This window comes from Talpa occidentalis, unplaced genomic scaffold (genome assembly GCF_014898055.3).
Source record: "Talpa occidentalis isolate TD23 unplaced genomic scaffold, MPIMG_talOcc4v2.1 talOcc4.12, whole genome shotgun sequence".
In the NCBI taxonomy this organism is placed as follows: Eukaryota; Metazoa; Chordata; class Mammalia; order Eulipotyphla; family Talpidae; genus Talpa; species Talpa occidentalis.
Window position 1 is genome coordinate 7,508,420 of NW_023601212.1, and position 19,836 is coordinate 7,528,255.

At 53.8% G+C, this 19,836-nt stretch overlaps 1 protein-coding gene across 1 annotated transcript; it reads right to left on the bottom strand.

Annotated features, from left to right (window-relative positions):
- Positions 1 to 6: 6 nt before the first annotated feature.
- Positions 7 to 18,861, bottom strand: SGTA (small glutamine rich tetratricopeptide repeat co-chaperone alpha). The gene is made up of 12 exons (XM_037505022.2): positions 18,814 to 18,861; positions 9,750 to 9,890; positions 8,406 to 8,512; positions 8,051 to 8,135; positions 6,722 to 6,821; positions 5,484 to 5,588; positions 4,425 to 4,563; positions 3,258 to 3,320; positions 1,774 to 1,811; positions 1,202 to 1,291; positions 888 to 1,010; positions 7 to 206 (listed from the first exon to the last, which is right to left on the bottom strand). Exons 2-11 carry the CDS (start codon positions 9,847 to 9,849, stop codon positions 896 to 898), a joined length of 942 nt encoding a protein of 313 aa, XP_037360919.1. The 5' UTR covers positions 9,850 to 9,890; positions 18,814 to 18,861; the 3' UTR covers positions 7 to 206; positions 888 to 895.
- Between the last annotated feature and the right edge of the window lie 975 nt (positions 18,862 to 19,836).

Below are 19,836 nucleotides of genomic sequence, written 5' to 3' on the forward strand. Positions count from 1 at the left end.
CACTGCTGGCTCTGTTTTGAGAAGGGTCTGGGGGCCCTGGGAGTACAAAAAGGTAAGGAGTGGTAAAAGGAAAACATAAAAATAATAAAAATCTGGCTTAACATGCAGGTCCAATTTCTTTTTTTCTCTTGGGCAGTCCAATGGGAGAGAACAGCAAATCGTGAGGCTTCCAGTTGGCCGGGGAAGACCCGATGGCGCAGGAACAGCTGCAGGGAAGACACGAGGGTCAGTGGCCCTGGCCGGACATCAGGTCCCCACAGGGCACCAAGACTTGGACAACACTAAACCTCATTAACTCTTAGGATCGCAATAACCGCATTTCCGCGGCTGGCAGCCCCTGTGTGCCCAGTGAGGTGGACGCCACGTTATCAAGAGTCTTACGTCACTCTTAACAGCATTCTGGTCAGTGATAGGAGGCATGGATGGGGCCAAGAGGCTGCACCACTGGGCTGAGGCGGGCAGTGGCCGGATAATCGAGGTTTGTGTTATGACACTCTGACTTTCACACAATGACGAAAAGGCCCAAGGGCACATTTCTCAGATGCACGAGGATGTGGGGCCTGGCCTGAACCTCCAAGTGTGGCAACCTCACCCACACATCTGCTGAGGCCACACAGCCTTCCCGCTCATGCAGACAGCACTGTGCCAGCGCTCCTTCTGCCCACACATCACCTGTAGGTGCTTGGGAACCAGCCATTCCAGGGAGCTTTGCGGGGTTTGAGGCCTTGACCTGAGCCATGAGCCCGTGGACAGGAATCTGGGTTCAGGTACAGATAGGACAGCTGGGTCCCGATGGCCCTAAATAGTCCCCAACTGGTCCAGGCAATTCAGGGAGACCCTCCCAACCCTGAGGATTCCCAGCCCCCTGGGCTACAGGGGCAACTCACATGGGCAGTCATTCCTGCTGGTCCTCATTGCTGGCACTGGGGGTCCGACTCCGCATCTGACTCCGGAGCTGTTCTATCAATTCTGGGTTCTGCTGCTGCATCTGCTGGGCAAACTGCTGGCCCCTACAGGGAGAGCGGAACCCGGACTCAGTGGGGGGCTTCCTCTGGCCCTGCCTCCTAGGTGCTTCTAAGCCCCCAAGCGCACCCCTCAGGGCCATGTGGCCATTCCCTGGGAGACCCGGTGCCTCCATTCCCGTTTTCCCCTGCTGTGGGTGTGTCCCTGCCCGCGGGCCCCACCAAGCAGGCCTACTTACGCCTGGATGAGACTAGCCAGGTCATTCTGCGAGGGGCTGGTACCAGGGGTCCCCAGGGGGTTGTGGCCACCTGAGATCATCCCGGACATGCTGCAATGAGAGAGCGTGACTCAGACCCCACGGTGGCCCTCTGCCAGCAAGCAGCTCTCTGTTGCTGCCAGGCAGCCCCCCTTCTCCTCTCTGTCTGCAGCCCTGTTGATTTCATCAGCTTTCCCAGAGTCATTCTTTTTTGGTTTAAGGACAGTGATTCTCAACTGGGCGGTTGTTCCCCCCAGGGGTATCTTATGACCCGAAAAGTCAGACTGTGACTCCATGGATGTGAAGTGTCCAGAAAGGCACATCCAGAGACGGAGCGGTCATGGTGCCAGGGTCTGGGCGACTGCTAACAGGGACAGGCTTTCCTTCTGGGCTAGAATGTTCTGGAACTAGACAGTGGTGGTTGTACAACTGTGGATATACCTAATGCTACCGACTTGTAAACTCTGAAATGGCTACAATTAAGTTTTATGTATGTTTTTACCACAATTAAAAATTCAAGCACATGACCTAGAGGAGAATGGATTTTCACTTACAGCTGTTGAACTTGAGGATTGTTCATAAGGTTTGATGCCTGAGGAAAGGGAACAGACTGGTCAGAGAAAGGAAGCCTCCAAACATGATCTTTAATGGAAATTATTGTGTTGTGATCACTTGTGCTTCTCCCACCCGAGCCTATGTGTGGCCAGCACTGGCATTTGCTCTTCCTGGCCCTTCCCCTTCCTGGACCTCCCTTTCCATACATACATCTTACCATTTTAATCCTCTTTTGGACTTGTATTTTTAGAAAGATCCCATGGCACCTCATCATCTTTTCCACCAGGTGCTTAGCTCCCGCTACATGGACATGTTTTGGTTCTTTTAGTGAGTAACACGCTGGACACGTCCCCGATTAGGACTCCAGACACAAGTTGCTGGGTGACGGCTGGCCAAAGACAGATGCACCAGGAAGGCCCCAGGAAGCTGCACCGTCTAGGTCTATGTGACCGCCCTGTGATGATACTGCCCAGTGACTCATTTCTAAGATCTTATCCCTGTCGCTAAGGCCCCATGACTATTTCCTTAGGACCTATTTCAAGAGGTGGATGAACAGGAAATGAGTGGAGTTTTCCCAGTCATGGCTGACAAGGATAGGCTGACTCTTTCTGGAAAGGGTCAGAGAGAAAATATTTTGGCCAGTCAGCTTTGCCCCAACTACAGTGAAAGGCGCTCCATGTGGACATGAGCGTGGCCACGTGTCATAAAAACCGCAGCAGCTGTCACCTGTCAACCGAATGTGTGAGGTTGAAAACAGAGGCCATCTCGAGGCTGAGTCCTCCCACCAGGAGCCCTCTGAAGGGCTTGTGCACCTCCCCCCAGGTCCCTTTAGGCGAGAGGTACCTCTGCAGGAGCCCAGGCCCCCCAATTTAGAAGGTGCGATGTCCATAGCACAGAGAACGTTTGTCTGCCTGCTGGTGGGCTCGGGGCCGCCTTCTTTCCTTCTTTTTTTTTTTGATGGGACCCTCGTCGGTGGCCGGGGATCGAAATGGCGCTGCAGAGGCTGCGGGCAGCCTCGCAACCCAGCGCTCAAGCCCTGCACCACCAGGGAAGGCCCCCGCCTTCTTTCCTTCTAATAGCTCAAGCCTCCCTGAGGTGGCACAGCCAAGAGTGGAGATGTCCACACAGAGCACTCAGTGCTCTGTATCATCCTGTCTGAACCCCAGAAAGCAAGCCTGGTGGGGTTACCACTGTTCCCACGCTTCTGGGGGGAACCCAAACATGGGAGTGCTATGTCACTTTCTGGGCGATCCTGCTGCCAGGGGACTCTGGTGATGGCTGGGGAATTGGCAGCTGTCACAGTGGCATGCACCTGGCACAGAACGGAAGAGGCCAGGGACGCCTTTAACACCCCAGTGCCCAGAGTGCCCTGATGCCAGCAGTGTCACAGCTGGGCAGCCCTGGCCTAGAGTAGCAGCAACACAGGAGAGGCAGGTGGGAGGTGTGGGCGCTGCAGGTTGGGGGAATGGAAGGGAACCCTTACCATGCTCATGAACCCTGGGTTGTTCAGCAGGCCGGCGATGTCAAAGCTGCCAACACCTCCTGTCTGTGGGGTGACAAGAGAGTTAGTGACCTCTGGTCAGGGATCTGATGGCTTGGCCCCAGCAAGTGAGAGAACAGCCTTTCTTGGATCCTGTTTCAAATTCTAAGAAGTGATCCCCTCAGAAGTTCCCCCAATGAGAGCAAACAGGCTCAATGGTCAGAGAGCGCCTTGAAAGTGGCCACCCCACAATGTCCATCACTTAGGGAGATGCCATCCACATCTTTAATTTTCTTTCTTTTTTAAAATTATTTATTCTAACAAGAGTCATTTTTTCCGAAAGATTTATTTATTTATTTATACAAGAACCAGGGTACAGGCCAGATTCGCGGGAGGGTGAGAGGATTCACCGGAGACAGAGCGGGGAACAGAACAGGAAGACTGACGAAATACACTGCTAGGGAAGCAGCGGGCGAGACAGGAAAGGTCTGCCGCGCCATGTGGGACCCTCGCTGGCTGGCTGGGATTGAACTGGCGCTGCAGAGGCTGCAGACAGCTTTACAGTGCAGCGCTCAACTGCCTGTGCCACCAGGGGAGGCCCTCACATCTTTCATTTTATGCTGCTTCGACAAGCGGGACTTGCGGACCCTAGAGGGATGGCCTCTCCCGGGGCAGCTAATTCCCACAGTGAATAATTCACAGCAATCATGCCTTGCATATGCAAACCAGCCAATCCAGAGTCCACCCTTCAGCCCTCCTCTATGGGGCCCTTACACCTGGGACACCACCCCATTTCAATCACCCCATAGCAGGTACCAGACAACCTGAGGCAGCCCCTATACCTCAGAGCCCTGGAATCATTCGACTAGCCAATCCTAAGCTTGCCACAAGAAAGGCTCCGGCCCATGATCCCCTTCCCTGCCTCCTGACTCACCCCTGATTCCCTGAGCAGCCCTGTGGCCTCTGCAGGCATCTGTGAGGACAGGCCTGTTTCTTTCAGAGAGGCACTTTTGCATCACACATCCCACCACACCCAGGTGCAACAAATGCAGGTCCCAACGCACTCTTTAATGCCCTTCTCCTTCAAGCTGTGACAGCTGGTACTGGGCTGGCCTGTGCTCCTGCCAGAAGCAGCCCTCACCCCCAGGGCACTGCTGCCCACTCACTCACTGGACTGGGCGCCTCTCTCAGCTTCAGTTCTGCTATCTTGAGATTGGACTTGTATGTCTCGTTGTCGGGATCCAGCTCCAAAGCCTTCTTGTAGTAGGCCACAGCCTCTGTGTGCTTGTTCAGACTGGAGAGCGCCAATCTGAGGGAGATGGTAGGGCTTGGTGGGTGAAGTGCCAGAACCAGAGAGCTGTCCCCCTTCCCTTGGCCCCTTCACCCCGACTGCTCTGGACGTCCTCATTCCATGTCGGGCAAATGGGCCCAGGAGACTGCATGAAGAGGGCCGGGGGGCCGTGTCGGGAGGGAGACATATGGAAGGAACTCAAGGACACAGGAACTGGTACCCTGGGGGCTGACAGGAAGGACTCTGAAGGCTGAGAGGGGACAGAGGCAGCAGAGGGCAGGTCTGATGAGACACACTGGTCCTTGTCCCTTTTCCCAGCACGGAGCTCCTAAACCCATGTTGTTTCCTGAGTCACAGGCATAGCTTTTAGCTCACACCAGAGTTTATGCCAATGAGGTGACTGAGGGAGGCCTTGGGGGGACCTCAGACAACCAGAATACAGGGTGGTCACCAGGAAGACCAAACTACTAGAGGGTGGGAACTCTGCGCACTCCCAGCCAGGGGCAACATCGCATCCACATGCCCGGAGGGCAGCACACCCTGAACTTCACAGAGACAGAGGCCACTGCCCTCTGGACTGTTTGGGGCCTTGCCCTGTGCCCTATTCATCTGGCCATTCATCTGGTTCCTTTATAATTAACCCGCGGATGTAAATGAAGTGCTTTCCAGAGTTCGGTGAGCCGTTCTTGTGAAGTATCAACCCTGAGGAGGGGTCATGGGAACCCGCACATTACAGTCGTGGATCAGAAGCATCCTCCTCTTGTGACCTGTGTCTAAACTGGGGCAGCCCTATAGGGTTGAGTCTTGAACCTGTGGGGTCTGCACTCACTCCTGGCGATGGTGTCAGAATTGCACCCCGATGATGCTGGAGTTGGTTATTGGTGGGAAGAAAACTCCGCCTGGCAGGAAATGGAGGGGATGCGTCCTCTGACACTCACCCCATCCTGCCGTAAGCCTTGCTGTAGGTCGGGTCTATGCAGATGGCTCGTTCACAGTCCTGCACAGCCCCGGCGTAGTTCCCCAGCTTGCTGTAGGCAGCAGCTCTGGGGAAAAAGCAGGGGGTCAGGGGGTGGTGACTCACTAGCTACAGAGGGGCAGCCACTGAGGAGAGTTTCCCCATGTGTACTGTGAGGCAGAAATGGGGTCGCCAAGGGGTGTGAGACACAGGTGAATGCGGTCTCAGCCACGGGCTTCCATCTGCTGAGCACCTAGGCCAGGGTGCCAACCCTGTTTACCACAGGAAACTGAGGTCAGAGGAAGGTCCAGCACCCCACAGCAGATGGGACCTGAACGAAGCTCCCATCTTGGGGTGAAGCCTCTGCCATCCAGGATCTTCCGCCTGGGGTGCTCGTGCCCATTTGTAGTGCCAAATGTCTTAAGTGTTATTAGAAAACAGGCCCGGTCCCGCAGAGGCCGCTGGCAGTCTATACTGCGTCACCGCCTGTTTCACTGATTTAGATTTTAGGGTTTCCACTTTGCTGCTTCTAGTTTGCACAGCACAGGAAGGTGTTAAGTAGAGAACACTGTACTTGGCGAAGAGCAGATGGGAAATATCTGTACTACCTGTGCAACTTACCTGTAAATCTTCCATTCTACAAGGAAAGATACACAATAAAGGTGAAAAAGCAAGTCTACCCTGGAGGTGACATGTCTGGAGTCCTCCCCCGGTGAGCACAGGACCCTGCACCACTCCCCACTCAGCTCCTCCTCTCAGAGCTCCCCGGAAGCAGCGCCATCCTCCCGCGAGGCCACACGAAACTATTAGCTTTTCCTCTAAACGCAGCCACGTAACAAGGTTGCAGCCAACGAGGGCTGCACAGCCAACAGGGCCCCGGCGCGCTCTAGCTTGGTGGCCATCTGCTCTCGGTGTCTGCACAAAGACAAGATCACCCAACTTTACATTCTGGGAACGTGCCCATGCGGTGACGCGGGACTACAGGCAGACACGGCTCCTCACCACCGTGACAACGTTGCGTGAGCACACGCAGGACGCGTTACCCAGATGTAGCAGCTTTCTCGCCATGCCGATCTGGATGTGCCCAAAGCCACGTGCTGTGACACCGTGCAGGCAGCGGAACCCCTGCTGGGGAGCAGCTGCAGACCTACAGCACGGAGGCCCCCACCCTGCGGGGCGTGTGCCGCCAGCCCAGCCTGCTGCCCAGCGCCCACCTGGTACCTGTTGCAGAAGTAGACGGCGTTGGCTGGGTTCAGCTCAATGGCTTTCCCGTAGAAGTGGACGGCGGCTTCAAAGTTCTCTACTTTCATCTGCTCGTTTCCTGCAGAGAAAGGAAAAGGAGTTCATGGCTCTTCACAGGGGACCCGAGGGCCTGAGACGTCACGCTCAGCTCTCCGGGGCTTCTCGGAAGGGAAAGCAGCTTCCAGGGGTCACGACAGGCAGCTGCAGGGGGGACAGGAGTGTGAGCAGGGGGTAGTCTGTGTGCAGTGCCTCTCAGGCCCAGCCTGAGCCAGCACCTGGGGGGCAGCCACTGCTGCTCTGGCTGTGCTGCATGGGGACAGAAGTCTCAAATGCTGTCACTTGTGCCTCCTCACAAGAGTCTAAGAACACTTGTGACATATCTTCTAATTTTGTAGGCAATGTGGTTTTTCTCCAAGGCAAGGGCTCACAACTGACAGGAGGGTGCGGACTGGCTACAGTCTCAGGATCGAATAAGGGTTTTGAGATCAAGACCTGGGGCTTACCACCTCCACCCAAGATTTATTCAGTGGGTGGTGGTGGTGGTGGTGGTGGTGGTTAGGTACCTGTGTGTGTGTTTCAAATAATATGAAAGAATTATAATTCACATACTATTAAAATGCACCCTTTCAAAGTGTACATAAATCAGTGGTTTTTAGTGTATTCAAAGTTGATTCACCACAACCTAATTCCAGAACATCCCCTATGTGCCCAAAAGAAGTCCCATTTCCATTACTGCCACCAGGGTACCCCAGCCCCTGGTACCACGAACCCACTTTCTTTCTGAGAATTGCCTATCCAGGTATGTCACATCAGTGCTTACTGGACTTCATGTGTTCAAGATCTACCAACATGGTAAAGCATGTCAGAATTTCCCTCCGTCTCATGGCCCCCGTTCTGTGCACGGGGGGACAAGATGTGCGTGTATCGGTCCACCCACTGACAGACACTTGGGTTGTATCCACTGTGGCGTGTGGGCTGGGCACCATGAGCATGTACAGACGAGGATCTGAGGGCGTGGACCTTTAGTTCTTGGCACTCACAGTGTGTGGTTACTCTGCATTTAGCCATCTAGGAAGACTCACACACGGCGGCTGCACCCTTAACATTCCCACCCGCTCGAGCAAGGGTACAAATTCTCCACGACCCTACACCTGGGGTCTTAAAAGCCCCCAGTCCCATCTCCAAAGCACATCTGCTGTCTGCTACTCAGGGGTACCCTTTCCCTGGGCCCCAGAACCCACGCTCCCTGAAGCCACCAGGGGCCAGGGGGCCACGGGCCCAGCGGTGACCACGAAAGTCTTCTCCTACCTTCGGTCTTGAGGCGTTCTGCCTCGGCGGAGTCCTCCTCTGAAGGTGGGGTTTGCTCGGGGCTCCTCAGGTCCTGCGGCATCTCCTGACCCCAAAGCAGACATGAGCACTTCAAGGAGCAGCCCCGCCGTCCCCCTCTTCCAATCCTGTCACCTTTAGCCTCCCTCTCCCTCGGGGACGGCTAAGCGAGGGCAGTTAAGCTCTGAGGGAAGGTGACATGGCCTGGAGATGAGACCAGAGTCTGGTGAGCCCCGCACCTAGGAGTGGAAGAGGCGCGTATAAGGGCTCTGGAGTGCCGGCTGTCCCGCTGCTCCTGTTATACCAACTGGTGGCTGGGGGAAATCCAGAGGCTCACCTTGCCCGTGGCGGCTGCTTCAAATATTTCTGGAAGAGTCTGGGGAAGCGCAAGGTCACGGTCTTCCACTGTCACCCCAAAAGCAGTCTCCAGGCACTGGATGGCAACTGCAAAGCAGAACAAAGGGTGTTTCCTTCTGAACACAACCCCAAGTTCACAGTTTGGGGATCCGGGGGCAGAGTTTAGGTTTATTTCTCTTTGGGTGTGGCGGCAAAGACTCTAGAAAGCATGACATGCCTCTTATGCGCCACAGACCCCTGCCTTTGAGGCCTCCTGTCCTGTCAGCTAAGTCTCAGAAAGCTCAGGATGCCCACATGGACAATGCTCCCCAAACCCCAGGAGCAGGGATGGAAGAATGAGCACCCTATGACCGCCCCCCGGCCCACTGGTGGGGTTGAGATGTAAAGTCAGGGCTCTCTGCCAGGGCTGGGGCCCCTGGCTGAGTTTAGTCTGGTCTGGAGTTGTGTAGGGGGGCAGTGCTAGGGGTTAGGTACCCAGCGCTATTCTGTCAGGCCACTGTGAGAAGACAGCCAGAGCCTGGAGCCTGGGGTCAGACTCTGCCCTAAGTTTATATGAATGGGTTCATTTCAGGGGTGCAGAAACAGTCCAGAGCTTTGAGGCCACCTGACTGGATTACCAGCTGACTCTGTAGCCCACAGACACCATGGGGGGGCTCCCTGTGCAGAGGCTGCCCTGCCAGGGCATAGTGCCTGCCTCCGACGTGGTTTCTGACCCCAAGGTCAGAAACAATTGCTACCCAACTTTAAGCCAAGCCCCAACCTGTATCTGCGTTCTTGTCCACAGATTGTCCATGCCGAGGACATGTAGGTGAGCAGGGCAGGAGCCTCCCCTCTGGCAGGGACAGCTTATAGAGTCCCAGGATGAGGGCGTGGAGGACCTGGGCTCCCAGGGCCTTCCTGTTCCTCCCTAGATAAACCCAAGTCCAGCTCTGATGCATGGTAAGTGCTGAATCTCGACCTTCCGCTGCGGAGCTGTGGACCATGAGCTGGGAGCAGGGTCTAGTGGGGTGGCTACCAATCAAGTGCTGGGTCTGCCCCTGGTTCACAATCCCCGGCCTCGGAAGGCTGCTGGGCGCACAGCCACCCCCTCCTCACTGATGAGAGCCTTTCCATCCATCTCCATTGGCATGGAGCATAGACCAGCACAAGACCCTGGTCCTGATCCTTGTCTGACAGGTAAGGAAGTGGAGCTCCATGCAGGTGCAGGCTCCAAGCTCCCACCTCCTAGCACTAAGCAGCCCCCAACCACAGGGCTGCCCCTTGGAAAGGCATGACCAGCTGCCTTGAGCCGGGGACTTGTGCTACTGGGAGAGTCCACGGGTACCTTCCAGACTCTCCTGGGCGTCGGAGGAGAGCCCCCCATGCCGCAGCTGGTCGTGCAGGAAGCGGATAATGGCATACGCCAGGCGTTTTTTATTATCCATGTTGAGAAGGGAAGACACCTCGCCCCGGGGGTTTTCCAGATCTGGAAAGCAGAGTCACAGTGTGAGCAAGACAGGCACCTTCCCTGCACATGCCCCAGCCCCAAGCCAGTCCTGCATGCCAGACCCAGGCCCTGCCGCCAGCGCTGGTGAAGTCGCCTTAAGCTGTCAATTGTCTGCAGTGAGGCAGAAATGCTAATCACCCCCACTTCACAAATAAGACATGGGGCTATTGGTCCAGAAGCCCTGCTTGCCAGCAAGCAGAGACCCATGGGGGCTGGAGCTCATCAAGGCAAGAGCAGGGCTGGCACCAGGGACCTCTGAGGACTTGGAGAGCTGCCCTGCATGGCTGGGGCCCTGCCTTTCTAGGGATCCTGCTTTTAGCAAAGCGTGAGGCCAATCACAGCCTGCCCGCTGCTTTTTTGCTCAGGATGAGGAAATGATCCAGTAGCTCCATGGCTCCGAGTCTGAGCAACACAGGGGATCAGGTGAGTGACACTGAGCAGCTGAGTTGTCTGGAAGCCCGAGGGCACCAATTCCTACAGGATGGCCAGGGTCTTCCCTGGTTACTCTACAGTGAGCTGAACTCCTAAGGCAGGGGTTATCCTGCCCCCAGGGGACACTACACAATGTTAAGGGACATCTATGGTTATCACGATTGGGGTGAGGTGAGGGATGCTGTCCAGGACCCCCTTCCCGACCCCAAGATCCAGCCTTGAACTCAGCGGAACTGAGGGGGCAGAGCCCTGGAGTAAAGTAACCAGTGCGCCAAGGGCCTCTGACACGCTGGGCGCTTCACACAATCCCATTCCCATTCCTTGGTAGGATGTCGTCCCATAGAGAAGGAACAGGTTTGGGATAGGGGCTTGACCAGCTTGCCCAAGGCCTGGCATCTGCCTGTGAAGTGTCTGTGTGCCCATAAAACTCCTCAAGTGGGGTGACCAGCCGGTGTGCTCCACCTTAGCTGAGGGTGTAAAAAATGAATTAACAAAAAACAGAGAATACCTTAAAAGAGATGTCTGCATAGCTGGGCAGGGAGTTAGAGCTCTTTGAGGGTGGTGGAACATGAAGCATTGCTGGACACTTAACATGCAAGTGCCTTTGGCCTGTGCGTCTCCCTGGAATGGGCAGTCTGGGATCAGGACAGGTTGAGGCCGGCAGACAAGCGCCAGAACCAAAGGTCTTTGGGGTGACACAGAAGGGCCCAGGGAGATCAGCTACCATGACCGGTTTATTTTGGGGAAAATGAAACCCCAAAAGGTAAAGCATTCTCCCCAATAAGTGGTTCAGAGAGAAAACCAGTCAGTCTGCTGCTCCAAACCCAAGGAACACAGTGGCCAAAATGTCAAAATGTTTTTGTTTTACAGGTATTTGTTCTGACAGACAGCAGCCAGAAGTGAAAGTAACCCAGGTGTCATCCACGCTCTGGAGGAGTAATCAGCCTTAAAAAGAAGGACGGGGGAGGGGCTCCCTGGTGGCGCAGCGGTTGAGCGCTGGGTTGCGAAGCTGCCCGCGGCCTCTGCGGCGCCGGTTCATCCCCGGCTGCTCCCCGGCCACCGGAGGAGGGTCCCACATGGCGCGCAGACCTCTCCTGCCGCCTGCTGCTCCCCTCAGCAGTGTACTTCGGTCCTTCTGCCTGCTCTGCTCCCCGCTCTGGCTCTGGTGAATTCTCTGGGCCTCCCCGGTGGCGCAGTGGTTGAGCGCTGGGTTGCGAAGCTGCCTGCAGCCTTTGCAGCACCAGATCAATCCCTGGCCACTGGGTGAGGGTCCCACATGGCGCGCAGACCTCTCCTGCTGCCCGCTGCTCCCCTCAGCAGTGTACTTCGGTCCTTCTGCCTGCTCTGCTCCCTGCTCTGGCTCTGGTGGGTTCTCTCGCCCTCCCGCGCTTCTGACTGTACCCAGTGCATGTATAAACAAAACAAATAAATAAATAAATAAAACAATAAAGGCAATCATTCAATCTACATTTAAAAAAAAAAAAAAAAAAAAAAAGAAGGACGGGGGCCTCCCTGGTGGTGCAAGGGGTTAAGTCTCAGCACTAGGAAGCTGTCCACAGCCACTGCAGCATGAGTTTGGTCCCTGGCCAGGGAGCTGACCCACAAGCACAGCAGACCTCTCCTGTCTCGCCCGCTGCCCCACCTCAGCAGTGTATTTCAGTCGATCCGCCTGTTCTGCTCCCCACTCTGTCTCTGGTGAATCCTTTCAAGCCCCCCCGCCCCGCCCACCCCACACCTCTGGCCTGTACCTCAGCTCTTGTATGCATAAATAAATAGATCTTTAAAAAAAAAAAAAAAAGGACATTCCGGCACACCCCACAATGTAGATGGACCTTGAGAATATGGTGCTCAGTGAAATAAGCAAGAGACAGAAAGACACATACTATGTAATTTCACTCATCGGCTCCCTAAAGGAGCCAGATTTAGAGAGAGAAAGCAGAAGGTGGGCGGCACGGAGCTGGGAAGGGGATGGGGAGCTAGTGTTTAATGGGGACAGAGTTCCAGTTTGGGAAGATGAGAAAGTTCTGGAGAGGGAGGGTGAGGACAGCTGCACCATGTGATTTAAAAGGCATAGCCACTGAGCCATGCATTTAAAAAGTGGCTAACATGGCAACATTTATGCATGTCTTACTGTAATTTAAAATTTTTTTTTTTGTTTTTTTGTCTTCAACCTCTACGGTCCTATCATTAGGAAGCGACCTTTGGGAATGCAGGCCTCTTCTGTTCAAATCAGGTCAAGGGGCACATTTGGTCTGCCACCTGTCTCTCTGAGAATGGCTTTTGCCTTCTTAACTAAGTGATTGCATAACACCCCTGATTTGGCCGTGGGCCCCCAGAGCCCACAGCATTGACCACCTAGGCCTTTGCAAGTGCCCCCTTTCCCCGACCTTCTAAATCACTGTGATAGGAACTGGGGCCACAGGGTCAGAGGCAGCAAGGTTACCTGTGAGCACTTGGGACGCCACTTGAGTGTCCGGGCACCATTTCTAGGCCAGAGTCCTTTGTGGGATTCATGGGAGTCAGGTGACATACGTGTGTGTGTGTGTGTGTGTGTGTGTAGGGGGGGGTGGTATATGCTTTCCCTCCCAGGGCACACAGGTCCTGGTAGTGACAGGTGTTTGTCTAGGGGTAAACTGGGCAATCTGACCTTTACTGCTTCCTTCCCTGCTGGGTGACCTGCAGGGCTAGAGAGAATGGCTACCAAAGGGTCACAGAAGGTTTAAGATCAAAAGATGAAGTCACACTCATTTCTGGGCAAGTTTTTCAGTTCTTCCAACATCTCATGCCCTTCAAACCCAAGGTCCTTTGCACATGCTGCTCCAGCTATTGAAATCCCGACTCTCACTGAACTTATTTTGCAGGAATCCCACCTGTCTCTTCTGGCATAAACTCTCACTGCCTGCTTCCTGGGCGTGTCCCGGCTGCCGGATGTCGTCTTCTCCCAATGCGTCACCCCCAGGGGCACAGTGAGCGTAAGAGATGAGGGTCCTTCCTGTCTGGCTAACACCTACACTACCGCCTGGCACATATCACGTCCTCACTGAGAATGGCATCCCGCAATGCAAACAGGACACTCCGTGACAGCAAAAGATTCTGCTCTAGAGTAACAGACCTGAAACCTCAAGTTCCAGAGGAAGAACAAAAGGACTGGGGGACCCCTACCCCCACTCCACCTTTTCCCCTGGCGGAGGGGACAAATTACTCCCTGCAGCCTGGCTTTGCAACCAGTTTTATCGGCACACACACCGCATCTCTGGCTGCTTCCCTGCTGCAAGAGCAGAGGTGAGCTGTGAGGACAGAGACCAAGATTGTTAAGTCTGAGATACACAGTCCTCACTTAATGTCGTGGCTAGGTTCCTGCCTAGGTTCCCGCAACTTTAAGTGGAACATTTAACAAAACCAACCCATCCATAGGTTCATTGATATAAAGAAGAGTTGAGGGGCCTCCCCGGTGGCGCAACGGTTGAGCGCTGGGTTACGAAGCTGCCCGCAGCCTCTGCAGCACCAGTTCGATCCCCGGCTGCTCCCCGGCCACCGGAGGAGGGTCCCACATGGCGCGCAGACCTCTCCTGCCGCCCGCTGCTCCCCTCAGCAGTGTACTTCGGTCCTTCTGCCTGCTCTGCTCCCTGCTCTGGCTCTGGTGAATTCTCTCACCCTCCCACTGCTTCTGACTATACCCAGTGCTTGTATAAATAAATAAATAAATCTTTAAAAAAATAATAATAAAATAAAAAAAAAAAGCCATATGAGAAATAACATGTTTTAAAAAAAATAAATAAATAAAGAAGAGTTGAGTTCCCACTAGAGATTTCTGGTCACAAAAGCATCATCAAAGTTTTAAGTAAAAACCTAAAACACTTCTAATATTCAACAATCATTTGGATCATTCATTCATTCATTTTCCAATTGGCTGGCTCCAGTTCAAAATCAGGGGCTGTGGGAGGTGGAGCCTCTCCCAGCAGCTCAGGGTCAAGGTCCTCACCTGGGACGGAACACTCGTCCACCACAGGGCACAAGCTCCACAACCCCACAATAACTCAAGGGGAAAGTGGACACACACCAGTGAACTTAAAGTGCACATCTTTGGGATTTGCAACCAAACGAGTCCCTGGAGAAGACCCATGTCCTCTGGGGAGACTGTGCAAAAGCCACATAGTTAGGGCCCTGGGCACTCATCAACAACAGAACAAACGTTATCTGACAGTCTGCCATATTTACTACTCGGCCCTTTACAGACAATGTTTGCTGACCCAATTCTAGAAAAATGCTTTCCCAAGTCCAGACGGCCCAGTTGGTACAGCGCTCACTCCCAACATGGTGGCCAGTCACCATGGTTGACTGGAGGACCTTGTGCCCTGGTGCAGTTAGTTCAACAAATGGGCCCATGATCCAAGCAAAGCTATCTGGAGCCTGGCATATGGATGGCAGGCCAGGGAGATCCAACTTCTCTGGGCAGGACTAGTGTCCAGAGGTCTAAAACCTTAGGTCTGGCTGTTCTGCCCAAGGCCAGCTCCATGTTTTCTTCCCAGCCCTGAGCTAGGGAATGTTTTTTTTTTTTTTTTTTTTTAATAGAGGCATGCTTTATTTATTTATTTATTTGTTTGTTTATGCATACACTGGGTACAGTCAGAAGCGCGGGAGGGTGAGAGAATTCACCAGAGCCAGAGCGGGGAGCAGAACAGGCAGAGGACCAAGGTACACTGCTGAGGGGAGCAGCGGGCGGCAGGAGAGGTCTGCACGCCATGTGGGACCCTCCTCCAGTGGCCGGGGAGCAGCCAGGGATCGAACCGGCGCCGCAGAGGCTGCGGGCAGCTTCGCAACCCAGCGCTCAACCGCTGAGCCACTGGGGAGGCCCCAAGCTAGGGAATGTTTTGTGTCATACCTGACAATCCCAGCTGGAGCCCTCTCTTTTCCTTTTCTGTAAACTGGGGTGGCAGGTGCATCCTAGCAGGCTGCAGTCATAATTCGTGACCTATGGAGTGTTTCTCCACCTTGGCACTATGGACATTCAGGGCTGGGTCATTTGTGTGGGGGGCCCTGTCTGGTGCATTGTAGGGTGTTCAGCAGCATTCCTGGTCTCTGTCCAATGTCTCCTGGATTACGGGGTGTTCCAGCATCATCTAACCTCCTGGGATGCACAATTTAAATACATACATTGGGGAGGGGGGAGAAAAGGAGGTGACTCAAAGACATTGCGGGGTTACCCTGGTTTATATTATCTGACCCACTGACATTCTATTTTGCTGTCTAGTGTGAGCAGGGATCAACTCATATTCTTTCTAAATAATTAATCATCCCCCTTGGTCCTGTTGACATTAGGCCAGGTCATTCTCTGTGGGGAGCTGTCCTGGGTACTGCAGGGGATTGAGTTAGTATTCCCCAGCCCCACCCACTGGATACCAGAAGTACCCCATTGTGTGACAGTCAAAATGTCCCTAGATATCACCAAACTACTCCCAGTTGAAAATCACGGATAGACATTGGGGGAGGGAGCGGGGATAAAGTGTTTAGGTACAAGTCTGATTTTTCTGGCTCAATGACCTTGCTGCAAATTTTCTGAAAATCTTCTATTTGCAGACAATTTTGATTTCAGATCTGGGGAAAGAGGATTGTGGGTCTGGGCTGAGGTCCACTTCTAAGTGGAGAACCTGTGCATGATGGGACACAGGTGGTCTGTGAAAACCAGGGCTTTGAGAAGCAGTTTTGTGACTCTCACTTCAACACATAGCTTTTGAGATGAACCAACTTTCTGCTCTCCAGAAAGCTAGGCCCAGTTAACCCGGGGACAGAGCTTCTCCCAGGTCACTGCTAGGCACTGGTGTCTTCAGAACAATCACAACTTGTTGGGCTTTGGCTGCTAGACAAAATTCTCAAAGAAGGCCCACCCTCCCTAAACAGAGAGGGCTTTATGCGCGCGGGGAAGCACCCGAGGCACTGCTCTAACTGCACAGGGTGCAGACATGAGCTACCAAGCGTGCATAAATGGCAGCCCCAAGGGTGGCAGAATCCCCTGCCAGTTCCTCTTTGATGGTCTTCAGAATCGCTTCCAGCTCTGTCACCTTTGCATTTTATCATTAAAAGGAAAAACTATTCCCTTTATTTTCCCACTGAGGATTACTCAAAGGGAAGAAATGGCTAGAATGCGGGACCTGGTCCCCATGTCTCAGGAGAGGTAAGCACCCCATTTTGCCCAGCCCCCCTGGATTGCTCTGCCTGCCTCCCTCCTGAACCCAAAGTCTTCTCTAATACCAGTGTGCCAGCTGGTGCTCTGCCCTGCCTCCCCAAAGCCAGGACAGCTCAGGTACCCAAGAAAGGACTGTCCCCTGAGCTACAAATCATCAAGTTACAGCTGGGTCCCCAGCACATAACCCACACAGCAGCCCTGTTTTCTTCTAAACGTGGTCAGGAGTGTGCCCCAGACCAGACCCAATCACACACAGTGTACACTCCAACCAACTGCCTGCCTCCACCCTGACCCTGTCAGGGGCACTGTTGTTCTCCCTTCAACACCAAGTGGCAAGGTTAATTATTCAGACAGCCGGACACCTTGTGTCCCAACTGAACCTCTGGCCCAGCATTTCCTACAAGGCTTAACAATTTTCAACTTTTTCCTGGCCTGTCTCCCGCACTGGGCTGTGACCTGCAGGATAGATCAGCCACCCTCGGCAGTGCACGCCCAGCAGCACTTGATCTGTACAGACTCAGGAAACCTTACAGCCTTGACAAGTTGAAAGCCATGTGACCACGTCCTGGGGAAGGTGATTTCCAGCCCCTATGATTTCCCCATGACCCGCGGACCATGACACAGGGGACCCATGAGTTGGGTCTTGGCAAATAAAAAATATGTAGGACTGCATCAGACTACAGCACTCAAGGCTCCCCCAATCTGGGGCAGAGCTGAACCTCATATGGAGGCCCTTCCAAGAAGACTGGATGCTTTTGTGGGGGGGGGGGTGTTTCAGACCACAAGTTAAGTGCTATATGTGCAGTGGCTTATTTCAGGGGTTAGCAAATATTTTCTGAAATGGGATAGAATAGGTACCTTCCGCTTTGAGACAATGGGTCTCTGCACAACCACTCAACTGCTGCCGTAGGGCAAAAACAGCCATAGTTATGAGTCTGCGCTCAGGTATAGTAGCAGTGTTCCCACAAAACAAGCTATGGCTCGACTTGGCCCCCCAGTCTCCTAAGACCTTGAGCTGTCTCACCTAATCCCCTTTCAACAGAAGAAAAAACTGAGGTTTAGAAAGAGAGTGGGTCACCAGATTAAGAACAAGCATATCAACCATTCTGAACCAGGCAGCCTGACTCTATAGTCTAAACAATAAAGTACCCTTCTCTCTCCACACAAAACTTCACACATGATTCCTCATGTTCACATACCTCCCCCTGCTGACCTTGTGCAGGTGAAGAATCATTGCTCTATAGTAGGGTTTAAAGCTGTGTGGACATCTAGGGCTGGAAGGCTTTCCGGGAGATGTGGGGGTTTCCTGAAGCCTGTGGGGTGCTAAAGAGCATCCCAGGCCCTGCCCACTTGATACCAGGAGCACTCTCAAGGGAAAGCAAAAACAGAATATTCAAACAGGAAAAAAAAAAAAAAAAAGAGTGAAATGTCCAGCCGAAGGGATACAGAGTGCTTGCATACTTTCTGGCACCTAATAACAAAGCCAGCGATTAGTAAACTTACTTCTTAAGTAAGTTAGTAAGCAGAAGAGCCAGATCCAAGAACGTTCTATGTAAACTGAACTTCACAATGACCTAACAGACAATCACTTCGCCCCTCCTTGTTTTAGAAGAAAAGGATGCTCAGAGAGGAGAAGCGACTTTCCCAAGCTCACACAGGAGAGGTGGTGGCGCTAGTCCGACCCCGAATTTCTCCACCCCCAGCACAACATGCAGAAGACCCCAAGTGAGAAATAAGGATAACGACTGCTCATCTCCGTGAGTAATCACTTTCAGGTGTGGACGTCTGCAGCTTTAATCCACCGAAGGAACCCCTTCCCCCCGAGACAGGGACATAACGATGCCTGTTTTGTAGACGGGGAAACTGAAGGTCCGTGAAGCCAAAGGCCACCGAGGTCACCCAGGTGGACACCGGCGGCGCTGCGCCGGCAGCCCCGAGGACCCGAGCCCCACTAACGGGGTTCTCCGTTAAAGAGACAGTGTTTCGGGGCATCGCGGTCCCCCAACGAGCACTCACTCCACACCGGGCTCTTGAACCTCCCTCTTCCCTTCCGAGGGCCTGCGAATCCGCAGTTCCCCGAGCCTGGGGGCCGGGGAGGCCCGGGGCCCCGGAGGATGTGTCCGACGCCACTTGCCTCAATTTCCCCTCCGCGCCGCCCACTCGCCGGACCCTGCGGGTCGTCGTGACCCCGGCCTGGACCGATTTTCTCTTACGTGCCCGGGAGCCCCGGGAGCTCTGCGCGGGGACTCCCCGCCCGCCCCGCTCAGCGCCAAGCCCACCACTCACCTCTCAGGCGACCGAACCCCGACCCACCGACGGCTGCGCCTGCGCACGGCGGCGCCGCACGGCCCGCCCCCCGGCCGCGGCGCCTGCGCGGAGGGAGCCGGTGCCCGTTTACTTTCCTTCTGCGCAGGCGCATCAATCACCGAGGGGGGCGTAGGGGGAAGTGATGCAATTTAGAGGCCGGGACGACCTGGTCGTTAGGGCAACTGACCTCTGCGACCGAATAGGGGCCGGAAATCAGGACTTACGCGACCTCTAGAGCGGGAATGGAGCGGTGCATCGTGGGACAGTGGAGGACTCCTGCTGATCCGGGCTGCCGGCCACGTGGTTAAGCGGCATTTGGGTCTCTGGCTCCCAGAACGTCCCTGGCGCTCTTGTGACTAGAAGTGATTGTTACCCACGCTCCATTTTTATTCATTTACTCACCCACTAATGCATTCAGCCCACAAGGTGTGAAGGAATATAGGGTTAATTGCTTACAGCAGATACCTAATGTTCTTATAACAACTATTGCAAACCAGCTATAAAGACCAGCAAATTATTCGCTCTCATAATCTTGTTTTGGGGCGCACGGATGATAAACTAGTAAATTAGTACATAAGTTAACAAATTTCATTTAGTGCTATGAAGGAAAGTGGTGTATTGTGATTGGCTAGGTAAAGTGCCTGGACCAGATAGGGAAAGCCCCGCTTTTATCAATGGATTTGGAAGCTGGGAAGAAAGCGCTCCGGGAACAGGTAACACTGAAAACGAAGACTAACGTGACGTTTAAGCTAAGTGTGCTTAAAAGAGGGTCGCGTGATGAGAAGTTCCCTAGGATGACTCAGAACTGATCATCATTTGTGTTAAATTTGTCATGTGTTCTCCCAGGTAAATTTTATCTTATATTTAAACTGCATGCACGCTTAACGCGCTGCATTATTTTAATCTTTTGCAGAAATAAAGAAGGTGGAGGGCCTCCCCAGTGGCGCAGCTGGTTGAGCGCAGCGCTGTGCAGCTGTCCGCAGCCTCTGCAGTGCCTGTTCA